At 42.3% G+C, this 13,574-nt stretch overlaps 1 protein-coding gene across 1 annotated transcript in view; it reads left to right on the forward strand.

The window, feature by feature from the left end:
• lmcd1 (LIM and cysteine-rich domains 1) overlaps positions 1-13,574 on the forward strand; it is a 94,693-nt gene that overhangs the window by 65,002 nt on the left and 16,117 nt on the right. Inside the window, exon 4 of the mRNA XM_051921029.1 lies at positions 3,285-3,617. Within this exon, the coding sequence (XP_051776989.1) occupies positions 3,285-3,617 (333 nt within the window). The remainder of the gene's footprint in view (positions 1-3,284; positions 3,618-13,574) is intronic.

The raw sequence follows: 13,574 nt of genomic DNA on the forward strand, positions 1-13,574 counted from the left end.
TTTTCCCCAGACGCCCTCCCCAGCCTCTGTACCCCCAGCGACCAAATCTTAATCCCCAGTTTGAAACAGACATAAAGAAAAAAGATCTCAAAAACAAAGAAAGATTTAACATAGTCCATGCCATGGCGAAGAAACCTGCAGTACAGTTATTGCTGTATGATGGAGTGGGAAAAAAACAGTCCTCAGGTGAAAACGGCTTCCCGGCTAGCTATTCTGAAGAAACGTAGACATGAGTCTGACTCACCGAACGGGAGCACCCAGAGAACCTCTTCTTGGGGATTCGTCGCAACGTTTCATCTTTGGAGTGGCCATCCACAAATAACAGATGTCCCTGGGTGAAGTCTGATCGTGACGTATTCCTTTAAGCGTAGATAGCCGCGCTCCTTGGCTTCTGCTTTTTTCTTTTTCCCTCCTTGATCCTCCATTCCCCTCAAAAAGAAAAGTTTCCCGCCGAAACATCCTTTCCCTGCTTAGTTGCTATAGCAGCATGTTATAGCAGCATGACGCCGGCAACTGGCAGCTGGAATCCTTACCGTGCGGGGTCCTCCCAACACTTGGTCGTCCACAAAAAGTGCCTGAAAAGATATTTCTTAGACACCCTCACCTACACATTATACAGTGAATGGCCAGTCCAGAAAGCCAACCTGCTTGACGTGTTATGTTGCCTCGTTACAATCGACTGACTTTAGCTGGGATCTTGTCTGTTACTCTAATCACGAAAGCCCATCAGAGACGACACTTCCTGAGGCGGCTGAAGCGAGCAAGTCTTCCCCCTTCCATCCTCACCATGTCCTACAGAGGCACCATTGAGAGTGTTCTGACCAGCTGCATCACTGTCTGGTATGGCAACTGCAACATATCTGACCACAAAGGATAGTGAAGTCAGTGGAGAACATTATTGGGGTGCCTCTCCCTTCACTACAGGACATATTTTACAAACGCAGTGTCCGCAAGGCCTGCAGCATTGTGCAGGACCCCTTACACCCCTCACATGGACTTTTCACACTTCTGCCATCCAAGAGAAGATACTGCAGCATCAAAGCCAGATCTGCCAGGCTGCAGGAAAGTTTTTACCCCCAAGCTGTTAGACTTCTTAACACCAGGCTGCTCCCTGGGATCTTCCACACGGCCTCAACCACCGCTAAAAACAGAACTTTTATACATGTGAGCCACTGTCCTGTAAAGACGAGTGTTCATGTAGAAAAGAACTGAAGATCTAATACTGACCTTTAAGTATTTTGACACTCTTGATATATTGTTTACACATGTCTTAAACAACTATTATCATACACTGATAATTTCTGTATTATCTATATCTATTATTTATTATCCATCCATCCATCTATTGTCCAACCCGCTGAATCCGAACACAGGGTCACGGGGGTCTGCTGGAGCCAATCCCAGCCAACACAGGGCATAAGGCAGGGAACCAATCCCAGGCACGGTGCCAACCCACCACATATTATTTATTATTTATTTATTATATTACATATCTTACACATCAATATTGCTGCTACTTCTTTGTCTTGTCTTTGCACAATGTCTTGTCTTGTTTGTGTTTTAATTTTAAATTTTAATTTTAATTCTATTTTTAATTTATTATTTGCACGTCATGTTGTTACACTGTGGACCCTGAGCTTCGCAATTTCGTCTGTCTGTATACTTGTATATGGTTGAGATGACAATCAAGTTCACTTTGTCTTTGTCTTGAACCCGAGTCCTCAGTCCCTTGTAGACATCCTGGACAATCCTCACATACTTCTCTGACAGTCCTTTCTCTCCCGTGCCCCTCCAGACCTCTTGATGTGGCACTCTATCATAAATCTTTTTCAAATCAATAAACATAATATACAGTACAAGCCTTTCTGTTTGTCTCGATGCTCCTCTATGAATGTGTTTCTTAATGCAAAGACTGCATCAGTTGCTCCCTCCCTATGGTGGTCTCTTTGTTAAGCCTTCTCTTTATAACCCTTTCCCAAATTTTCATTTCAATGAAGTTAATAAACTAAAATAATACATTTTCCTACTTTCATTACAGATAATTTAATTCTCTGAGGGCTGAATATTTTTTTCCAAACAATTCTGAAAAGCACACAAAACAATAGTCAGTCAGTCCGTCATTTTCCAATCCGCTATATCCTAACACAGGGTCATGGGGGTCTGCTGGAGCCAATCCCAGTCAACACAGGGCGCAAGACAGGAACAAATCCCGGGCAGGGCACTAGCCCACCGCAGGGCACGCACAGATAACACACCCACACACCAGGGACAATTTAGGATCGCCGATGCACCTAACCAGCTGTCTTTGGACTGTGGGAGGAAACCGGAGCACCTGGAGGAAACCCACACAGACACAAGGAGAACATGCAAACTCCACACAGGGAGGACCTGGGAAGCGAACCGGGGTCTCCTAACTGCAAGGCAGCAACGCTACCACTGTGCCACCATGCCACCCAAAACAATAGTTTCACACATAAGTCAACATAAAATGAACGTCTGTTGCTGCTATCGATGTCTGTTTGCCATCTCCGGCAGCTGTGTGGGGGTGGTTTGATGGCTAGCAGGAATACATGGTGGGCGATGGTGGCAACGGCAGTGCGACGCAGTCTGGTTTTTACCTCGTCATTGTAAGTGGCATTTCTCCCAGGCAAACTTTGCCATAGGCGCATCAGCTACACAAATGCGTTCAGCATTACGATCAACCGGGGACCGATCATCTGATGTTGGTACCTCACTTTCATTTTCGATTTCCATCTCCAGATTACTTGCATCAAAATCACAGTCGGACCAGTTGGAGTGCGATTCAGCGATAACACGCAAAATGTCATCCACGGAAAATTTTACTTTGCACATTTGCCTTGGTCACTCACTAGATGTCGATGCCATTTTAGAGGCTGTTTGCTCTTTGCTACTCGTGCACGCGCAGGAAATTGAGGTCAAATCAACAATGCTGACTTTCCTTCTAGCAAAGAGAGTCAAACTAAAACGTAACGACAAGTTTTGTCACCGTTTACAGCTGATTAACGTACTCTACTCCTGAATTTCGACAAAAGTCGACATCCGCCCTGAAAGAGTTAAGCCCCAAATGAACCTGAATGTTACAACATGTGTACATTTTCAAACTCTTCTAAACATAATATGAGTTCTTCACACTTAGTATTGAACATTATCAAATCTGTATTTGGTGGGTGGTCCTGCAAAAACAAAATCAGTGCTGCTTTATGTTTCTCACCTTTATGCCAATGTTGCATGTGTAATGTTTAAATGCCTGTGTTTTCCTTTAGGCAATTCTTTACATGGAACTTATTCCTAAAGAAATGCAGCCAGTCGCAGGCACACAGGGAGCGCAGTACCGAAGAAGGCTATTGATGAAGCAGCTGCCCATCTACGATCATGTTCCCAGCCAGTGTCACAACCTGTCAGAGCGGGAGGCAAAAGAAATGGAAGACTTTGTGAAGATGTATAAAGAGAACGCACTTGGCGTTGGGGAGGTCGCCCTACCTGGAGAGGGTGGTGCTCATAAAGAAGACGACAAGAAAAATGGGAAGCAGCCGCCTGTAGAGGGCCACCTTGCACCCAATGGTACACTGGGAGAATCTCACAAGATGGCTGAATATGTAAGTCGCACTTTTCCACCTGAGAGTCATTTTAAATTAAAAACACATAATGATGTGCATACTGTAACATTTAATTTGTTACTCAATATAACACTTTGCAGGTAGGGATTGTCATAGTCCGTTCATTTTTAAGTATTTTTTTGTATTTGTTTATGAAAGTATTTGTATTTTTACACCACCCTCTCTTTTGTGAATTTTATCACTATTTATGTTGCCAATCTTTTTGTTGCTTCTTTTATGATGTTATCTATTGTTATTCCACACTGGCTGTTATGGAGATCCCCTGGAGCAGAGCTGCTGGAAATCATGCATCGGTTTGGTAACATAGACATCACAATACTTAAACCAAAGGGTTCCTGAATTTTGCTAGAATTTGACCTAAAAAAGAAAATACCGGTTTTGTTTGGCTAAGAGTTTTAGGTTTCCAATTAAAGCATTCTGTTGAATATGATTGTTGTTTTGCTCTATCATAAGAGTTCACCAGATCGACTAACCACTAACAGTGTTAAGATGTCAGTTTCTGGTTTAAATACTGCGAGAGGTCGCCCGAACACCATCAGACTAACACCAGCAGGGTTATAAAACATACGTTTATTTTCTTCCCTAATCCCAACACAGTCCCCGCACAGCACACAGTGCTCCCGCACCAAACATCCCTGAACACGGGCCTCTCAAATATCCGTGGGCCACCTGTCACTGGAGCTTTGTCCCCCTCCAGCTCCTGACTTTCGCTCCTTGACTGTAGGAAGGCGGCCCCCCTTTATAGTCACCCAGATGTGCTCCAGGTGCTCGCTGACATTCTTCCGGCGGCACTTCCTTTTGTGACAGAAGTGCCGCATGAGCACCCAGAAGCACTCCGGGCATTGCTGGAAGGTCCTTCCTCTACCTTCCCAGGTGTGGCAGAAGTGTAGATCTCCCAGGCTTTATGAGGTTTGGGGCGCCCCCGGGCAGTAGCCACGGGCCCCCACGGGTTTGAGCCTCCCTGCTACTTCCCCGTGGTCCCCTTGCTATCCAGGGCGGTTGCCCCCTTGTGGCCCGGGGGACATATAGATCTCCTTTCGGTCCTTCCAGGCGTCCCAGCTGGGTCTGGCTCCCAGCCTCCTGCCACAATACGCATCCTCTTCGTTATGGAAGTCAATCTTATTGGTCACAGTGGGTACTTAATTCTTATTTAGTAAAATGTGTGGAAAAACATCTATGCAACTGGGCCATGCCACTCATATGCTGCCATAGACCAGAAATGAGAGGTTTTTAAAAATTCAGACATATTAAAACACAGTCAAGGCAACACATAATACAAGATGACAGGGTGTCTTGCTCATTAGTTTCGTTCAATGCTTTATTTTTGAACAAGCCATTTATTTTGCCAGTCTGCTAAATACTTCCCTGCGGCCGGCTTAGACAATTTTTTTTAACCCAGTGTCCCATAATACTTTGCAAGGCCAGTGTCACAGCACAGAACTATAGCAGCCATGTTGGATGGGGATGTTGCTGACCAATCTGTACTATCTGCCTGATCTGGTTTGTGCATGCAAGAATAATTTACGGTACATGCATGCATGCGTAATGTCACTACCCGATTGGTATTCCAGTCAGATATGCAAATCACACGCATTTTTTTTTTTATTTTATGGGTAAATTAGATGGCCATAATGAGAATATTATGAACATATTTTAATGTCCTGCATAGGTTCATTGCAGGTTGCATTTTTACTGGATTAAGTACATTATGCTCCTTACAATGTAGCACAGATCGGGCAGTGACAGGGACAGCCCACCCCATAGTAAATAAAATGCTGATCCCTTGAATCACAGGCTCTGTGTGTATTAGTCATAGTGAGGAGAGCTCAGGAGACGCAGGATGAGATAAAGGACTCATTGCAGACTACAAGTATAATTTTATCTCTAGGAGGCAGGGTCACGCTTTTGGACATAATAATCAGTCCAGCATAGGTGTATAGGGCCTTTTGTAGTAAACATAGTTCTATGATGATAATAATAATGATTCCTTAAATATATACAGTGTTTTTCTCACTACTCAAAGTGCTTTACATAGTGAGGGGGAAGCCACTCCAACCACCACTAATGTGCAGCATCCACCTAGACGACGCAATGGCAACCATTTTGCTCCAGTACACTCACCACACACTAGTTGTTAGATGTTGAAGGGCTGAAAGAGTTAGCCATTTAGAAACAGAGGATGATTAGGGGGCCAGAATGAGTAGGCTATGGTGGACAACTTAGCCAGGACATCGCAATACACCCTACTCTTTTACGAAGGACACCCATCAAAGTACTGGCTACAGCTTATGAGAAGGATTTAGGAGTCATAATGGACACTAAGCTATCGACTTCCAGACAGTGTTCAGAAGCCATTAAGAAGGCTAACAGAATGTCAGGTTATATAACGCCTTGATGTGTGGAGTACAAGTCACAGGAGGTTCTGCTCATCCTTTATAATGAATTAGTGAGGCCTCATCTGGAGTTCTGTGTGCACGTTTGGTCTCCAGGCTACAAAAAGGACATAGCAGCACTAGAAAAGGTCCAGAGAAGAGTGACGAGGCTGATTAGAGGGCTACAGGTGATGAGTTATGAGGAAAGATTAAAAGAGCTGAGCCTTTACAGTTTAAGGAGAAGAAAATGAAGAGGAGAACTGAGTGAAGTGTTTAAAATGATGATGTGAATTATTCCAGTGGATCGAGACAGTGACTTTAAAATGAGTTCATCAAGAACACGGGGACACAGTTGGAGACTTGTTAAGGGTAAATTTCGCACAAACATTAGGAAGTTTTTCTTTACACAAAGAACGATAGACACTTGGAATAAGCGACCAAGTAGTGTGGTAGACAGTAACACGTTGCGGACTTTCAAAACTCGATTTGATGTTTTTTTTGGAAGAAATAAGTGGACAGGACTGGCAAGCTTCATTGGGCTGAATGGCCTGTTCTTGTCTGGAGTGTTCAAATGTTCTAATGGCTACGCCTGAGCGTGCTTACCTTCAGGTTGATTACCTGTTCTGAAGTACAGGTGTTATGGCTGCTGACTGATGATGTTTATTAATACACTAATTATAATAGGCTACAGTCGATTCTATATTTCTACAGTGCCACTTTTGATGGTGTGGACAGACACTTGAGTACTTCAAGGAAGTGTTAGTGTGCTGAGCAGGTCACCCTGTTTAATCCTAAATTCATTGATATTAATGAAAGCAGTCACTCAATAGCCGAAAACTGGTACATACTGGTGAGGCCCACCAACAATGATTTTCTACTCAGTGGATAACTTCCCAAGTGCTTTTTGGGTACAATGGAGTTGTTTCCGTATTTCTATAATGTGATCACATGGTAAGAGGCATGTCCTGGCTGATATAAGCATTCAGTGGTTGAACATCTACCTTGATCACCCCAGGCACTAGTCGGTCACACTGTTGGCTTGTTAATTTGTTGGAGCACGACAACAGAACCAGGCTGAAATGCATGTGACCTTCAAGGGCAGAGTAGCTTTAATGCAGAGTCGGAGAATTTTAAGAAATAGTGGATGGGATCAACTTTCAACTCGTGTACTGTATGTATGTATTTTATCTTTGTTTCAGCAGTGGATCATCCCAAATACAGTAACGGGTTCCAGACTCCAATGTGGCTTTCAAAGTGCTTTAATCTTTAACGTTGCTTTTTCACAGCTACCGCTTCAGGCTGTAAATGCTGTGAGCACAATCTGGATCTCATTGAACAGGAGGGATTTGGGTGCGTAATTCAATACTAATGAATACAGAAGATGTTTTTGTAAGTTTCTTTGCAAATTATCTCTGATTGGTTCCTTATGGAATGAAGCAGACTCTACGTTGCTATAGCACCATTTCACACTTTACAAATTGTGAACTATTTTGAAAGCCATTACACAATTAGCTAACAAGTTTAGAAATGTGCATGAATTTAAGACGTTTTTATGTCTTGGGACAAATCTTTTTGTTGTTGGGTGGAATAGGAAACTGCGACTCAAGGTAAAGGTAAACCTCCTGGAGCTTCGGTGCACCATGTTTACTCTATGAGAGACCCACCGTCTGCCCATCAAGTCCACTCGTATTCAAATTTGGATTAAAGTCTCTAATAAAGCAGGTAGCATCTTCAGAGGAAAAACGTAAAACATAAAAATAGTGTAAAGTCAAATTAAAATTGACAAGTAATATTTTCAAAAGTGGTGATGACAGATGAAATATTGCCGTCTACTGCTATAACTTTCAATGCCGAGTTCATTTTCTTCCCGATTACTCTTTGCTGTCTTGAATAAAAACAGTTTTTCTAGTTGTCATGAACTAAGACAAAAAAGGCAAGTGGCACAGAGAAGTGCAGCATTCTGGGAAGCTCAATTACAGACAGCGTGATCTGTTAAGGTTGTAGCGGAGCTACATAATAGTATATTCTATGTTTGTGCCGAGTGCGTTTTGTTTCCATCGTCCCGTTTACTGTCCGTTATGTGTGCGTCAGTGAATGTTGTCCCCGTAAGTGCAGAGGGGAAGAATAATGGAGACAGAAATCACCTGTTTACACACCAGATACATCCGGGACATTTTACATTTAAAACAGAGGAGCAGGGACAAAACAGGAGGCGAGAGTCGAGAAGAGAGAGAGAGAAAGAGAGGGGAAAAGACAATTTACCACCCATCTACAAACTCATCAGTGCTATTTATTGCTTAATTCCACCGCCTGCTACCATTCCTACATCACAACAGCCAGAGCCGAGGAATCCCGGGGTTCGAATCCATTCCAACCATTGCCAGGACATTTACGGTGAGGTTGTTTTGTTGTCGGACTTTATTTTGGGACACATTTTTCACCACATTTGTGTTTATCAAATCCATGTTTGTATTTGTGTTGTGTGCTTTTGTTCATTGTTTATGGGCAAGGGAAGGTTTAATGTAAATATTTGTATTACAGTGGAACCTCGGTTTGCGAGTAACTTGGTTTACAAGTGTTTTGCAAGATGAGCTAAAATTTTTAATAAATTTTGACTTGATAAACGAGCGAGGTCTTGGAATACGAGGAGTATGTATACGCTTTGTCGGCTGAGCGTCATGTGATCACAACTGAGCTGATGGTGCTTCTCTCTCTCTCTCTCTCTCTCTCTCGCTGCAGGATTGTGGGCAATCGTCTCCTATTCTCCGTCTGAGTCGGTGTGCCTCATTCATATAGTCAACATCCGTACAAGCGTATACTGTGTACTACAGCATTGTGACTGTGTGTGTGTGTGTGCGTGTGTGCGCTGTGACATGCGAGTCCCCGTCTTGCACCCCAAAACACGAAGCTGAGTCTCAGTACTTTAGCAACACCATCTTTATTCAGCTTGAAACAGCAACAGCGCAGTTATTTATTGTAGCGGGATCTGCCACTCTCCTATATAGAGACATAGCAGTCAGGCAGGGCGGTGGCCAAGTAGTACTGTGCCCTGCGCATTTATAATGTTCCCTTGTTCCTTGTATCACCCCTCGACGGCAGGTGCTTATAGCATGTCCGCGATCTTTTCGGATTCGCTTTTACGGTGAACTGCTACAGCGCTGGGAGACTGCGATTGCTTTGGGACGCTCTTCCGTGTGTCGTCCCGTTGGGTGGAATCCCACAAGAGTTTAGAAACTCACTCACACCAGCCATGATTCTTTTCAAAGGTAAAGTGCAGGTTAATCTGTTTTATGTATTTTTACTTTATATTTTGTATTAATCATTTTTATATGAATAGTTTTGAGTTGTGGAACGAATCATCTGAGTTTCCATTATTTCTTATGGGGAAATTCGCTTTGATATACCAGTGCTTTGGACTGTGAGCACATTTCCGGAACGAATTATTCTCACAAACCGAGGTTCCACTGTATTATATATAGTACTTAGTCACTGGTGATTTTGGGATAAGGTGGTTTGCGCGCACATACATACTTATTATTGAATGTTTGTCTGTCTTTTATTTTCCAATATATCAGTGTTTAATTTTACATACCTGTTTACTGTTTCTGGTTACTTCACCGTATTGGCAAAAATAAGACAACTTGTAAGGAGTATGGCTTGTTATTAAAACAAGAAACCTCAGGTAATCCAAGGTATAAGTCTTGGTAGTGTAGTGGCCGGTGAACACAAGTTTTCTGAAAGGCTTGCAAGTTTATTAGAAATTAAAAACTGAAATCGTTAGAAGTTTTCAGACCTTTTGCTATGGCCTTCCACACGTGCCTGTTGTTTGCTTTAATTCTCCCCGAGATGATTGTAGAACTTCATTGGAGCCCATCAATTATCCAACCCGCTATATTCTAACTACTGGGTCTCGGGGGGGGGTCTGCTGGAGCCAATCCCAGCCAACACCAGGGCGCAAGGCAGGAAACAAACCCCAGGCAGGGTGCCAGCCCACCGCAGTGATTGGAGCCCACCTGTGGCAAATTGAAGGGATTGGACATCGTTTCGGAAGGCTCACGTGTACCTGTGTATAGGAAGGTTTACAATTCACACTGCATGTCAGCACAACAACCAAGCCATGAAGTCCAAGGGACACTCTGTAGACCCCCGTGATCAGATTACAGTGAGGCACAGATCAGGGCAAGGAAATAAAACCATTTGTAAAGACTTTAGTGTTCCCAGGTGCAGGGTGGGTTCGTGTGATGTCACTACCCAATCAGCGCTCCATCTAGATGTGTACCCTGCACGCATAGGGCAAAATGTGAGCACTAAGAGGCCATAGAATTAATGAACAGGATTCATTTACAACAAGAACTGAGTTCTGATTAAGAAACGGATGAGAGTGAAAATGGTGGTCATCCAGGAACTGAGTTGGAGACCCCTGAGTTAGCTGGTCATTTGTTGGTTAAGGAAAAAAAGAAACAACTGATGGTTACAAATCTTAATGAGCAAACCAAAAAAATTAAGAAAATGAAGGATGTTCGATTAGACAGCACTAATTGGTTATGAATTAAGAAAGTGGCCCGCATCCTTGCAGGATCTGAGTTGGACGCCACTCCGACTGACATGTCATTTTCTGTCAGCTTTTTTGTACATGTGGGGCAGCGTAATAGTGCAGTGGTTTTCTCCAGAGGCAGTTTACTCCATGAAGATGTGGATCTTAGGCTAACTGGTAACACACGACTGTAGGTGCCCAGTAGGGAGCCTTGGTTGCTGCCTTGCACCTGGCACAATTTAGAAATTGGATGGAGGTATGAAGGAGTGTTAGCCTGTACATTTTTCTTGGATATTATTAAGAATTTCCAAAATTCTCTGTTCATTAAAATAACATTTATTTATTACTATCCATCCTTCCAATTTTTCTAATCCGTTCATCCGCTCCAGGAATGCGGAGAGCTGGTGTCGATTCCAGCTCTGGGCATCAACTTTTGAATAATATTTTGTGATATTTCAATTTTTTTTTTTAATTTAAAGAAGTTTCCTCTTCTTTTTATTTGTTTAGTATGCCCAGTAGACTATCTAGTTATTAGAGCTTGGCTCCTCAATATCCACTAATTGAAGATTACTGAGAATGGTCGGCCATGGTTACGTTTTGCTCCTGTCCTCTTTGAATGCGCCGCTTAGCCAAACCACAGTTTCTGTTTTATAAAAATTAGTAGCTAGACATAAACCAGATGTGCACTGCTAAACACATTCACATATTTGTTCTCCGACTCCACATTTCACTAAATGAAGCCTAGAGGTTTCATCGGTTGAATTTTGAAATGCAAAGGGGAGGCAACTCTTACGCATGAGGTTAATGATAGCCTCCTCCGCCACACAATGCATTTGTCTTTTGAGAGACTGAAGGCAGGACTTAGTGTAGTCTTTTATCACTAGTGTACACATTCCGCCACAGACTGACAATAATTGGTTCAGTGAGTTCACCATCGTTTGGTGTGGTCGTGAATGTGATTCAGTAGCAATGCCTAGGGATTGGTGTATACTGGAACACAGTCGTGATTTTTAACCCAGCCACAGGTGATGCACAAACCAGTGTGTTTCTTTGTGCTGGTCCCAAACCCGGATAAATGGGGAGGGTTACGTTAGGAAGGGCATCCAGTGTAAAATTTTTCCAAATCAATATACAGACAATTATGGAAAAAGATGATCCGCTGTGGCAACCCCTAACGGGAGCAGCCGAAAGAAGAATCTGTGATTGGATAGCGATATTTCCATCCAAGATGGCTACTACAGCTCTGTGATGTCACGCTGGCCTTGCAAAGCATCATGGGGCACTGGGAAAAATAAGTTCATCTAAGCTGGCCGCCTGGTGAACTTTCAGGAAAAAATTTACCAAACGAGGTCACCTAGCAAATTCGCTGCAAAGAACGCTTTGGTTAATTCAGTTATCAGCACTACTCATGATAGTTTGGTGCAACCTTCGATTAAACAGACTGCTATAATCCACTGTTATTACACTTAATTTGGCAGCATACTGTTATATTTCTGTTAGCCATCTTGCTTTTCTACAGAGCTGTGGAAACATATTGGCATCTGGCCAAGGACAGCATTTGATATTATAATGATAAATGGGTAATATTATGATTAATATTGTGATTACATACAATAATATTGTGATTTTGTTTTTATGCATTCCTACATGTTAAGCATTTCAGTTCAGTTCTGCAGTATATTGCTGCTGGTGGAACATCAAAACCAAGCTGACAAATGTGGCTGTCAGAAGTGCAAGGTGACCAATTCATACCGCCACTAACCACCCCCTTTATGTTAGTTTTTATTTCCTGAAAAGATATATTTTTTAATTTCCATTTCTAATCTGAAGTCATATCCATTAAAGCAAAAATATGGAAATTATAATAAAAACACATTTAATTCATACCAGCTTTTAATTGCTGAAGTGTACAGTATCTCAAATATCTCAGCAGCCTTTGCAGTATGGTTGGAAATATCTTTTTAGTCCAGATTCCCAGAATCTTTTGATTTTAAAAGTACTTGCTTGTTTCTCTCCTGAACGCCCTTCCCATACTTTTGACATGTTCTGTTGTGTGAGTCTTCATTCTTCTTCTTCTTTCTGCTACTTCCGTTAGGGGTTGCCACAGCGGATCATCTTCTTCCATCTCTTCCTGTCCTTGTCATCTTGTTCTGTCACACCCATCACCTTCATGTCCTCTCTCACCACATCCATAAACCTTCTCTTAGGCTTTCTTCCTCTTCTCCTCTTGCCTGGCAACTCTATCCTTAACACCCTTCTCCCATTATACTCAGCATCTCTCCTCTGCACATGTCCAAACCAACTCAATCTCGCCTCTCTTCATTAAACTGAAAAAATGTTGCTGATACCTCTGAGAATTTTGAGAAGCTGGACTTGGGTCCTCACATGACCTTCTCAAATCCAGACATAAAATCCCCCTTAACAAATGCAAAGTCTTTAGCAAATGGTAAGCTATGAGGATATATAAAGACATACTTTAAATATACAACAGATGTTTGGTTATGAGTTTTACATCTACGTTCTTATAGTGCTAAAATTGAAAATGGCAGGTTTAATTATGTGGAGTTCTGAAATGGGGGGAAAAAATTTGCATTCTTTTGGTTGTGTAGTTATGTGATAAAATCAAGAGGATGCTCAGCAGTGCCCTCCATAACGTTTGGGACAAACACACATTTTTGCTTGATTTACCCATCTGTTCCACAGTTTAAAAAATATAAATCAAACAATTCTGATATGAATTAAAGTGCACATCGCAGGCTTTCATTTAAGGGGATTTGTATATATTTCGGTCACACCGTGTAGAAATGACAACACCTTTTCACTTTTTAATTCCTTGTATACGGAGGAAGGTATTGTAATCATCCAAAATTTTGACCTCTAGATTTTGATGAATCTCGACGTTTTAGACCTCCCTGAGTCCGATTTGCTTTCTCGTAGGGAAAGGATTGTACTCGTCCAAAAATACAATCTTTGGAATTATGTCTCTGTGTGTCTGTGTGTAAACACAATAACCTGAGTACGTTTTCACTT

The sequence above is a fragment of the Erpetoichthys calabaricus genome, chromosome 18, assembly GCF_900747795.2.
Source record: "Erpetoichthys calabaricus chromosome 18, fErpCal1.3, whole genome shotgun sequence".
Taxonomy (NCBI): Eukaryota; Metazoa; Chordata; class Cladistia; order Polypteriformes; family Polypteridae; genus Erpetoichthys; species Erpetoichthys calabaricus.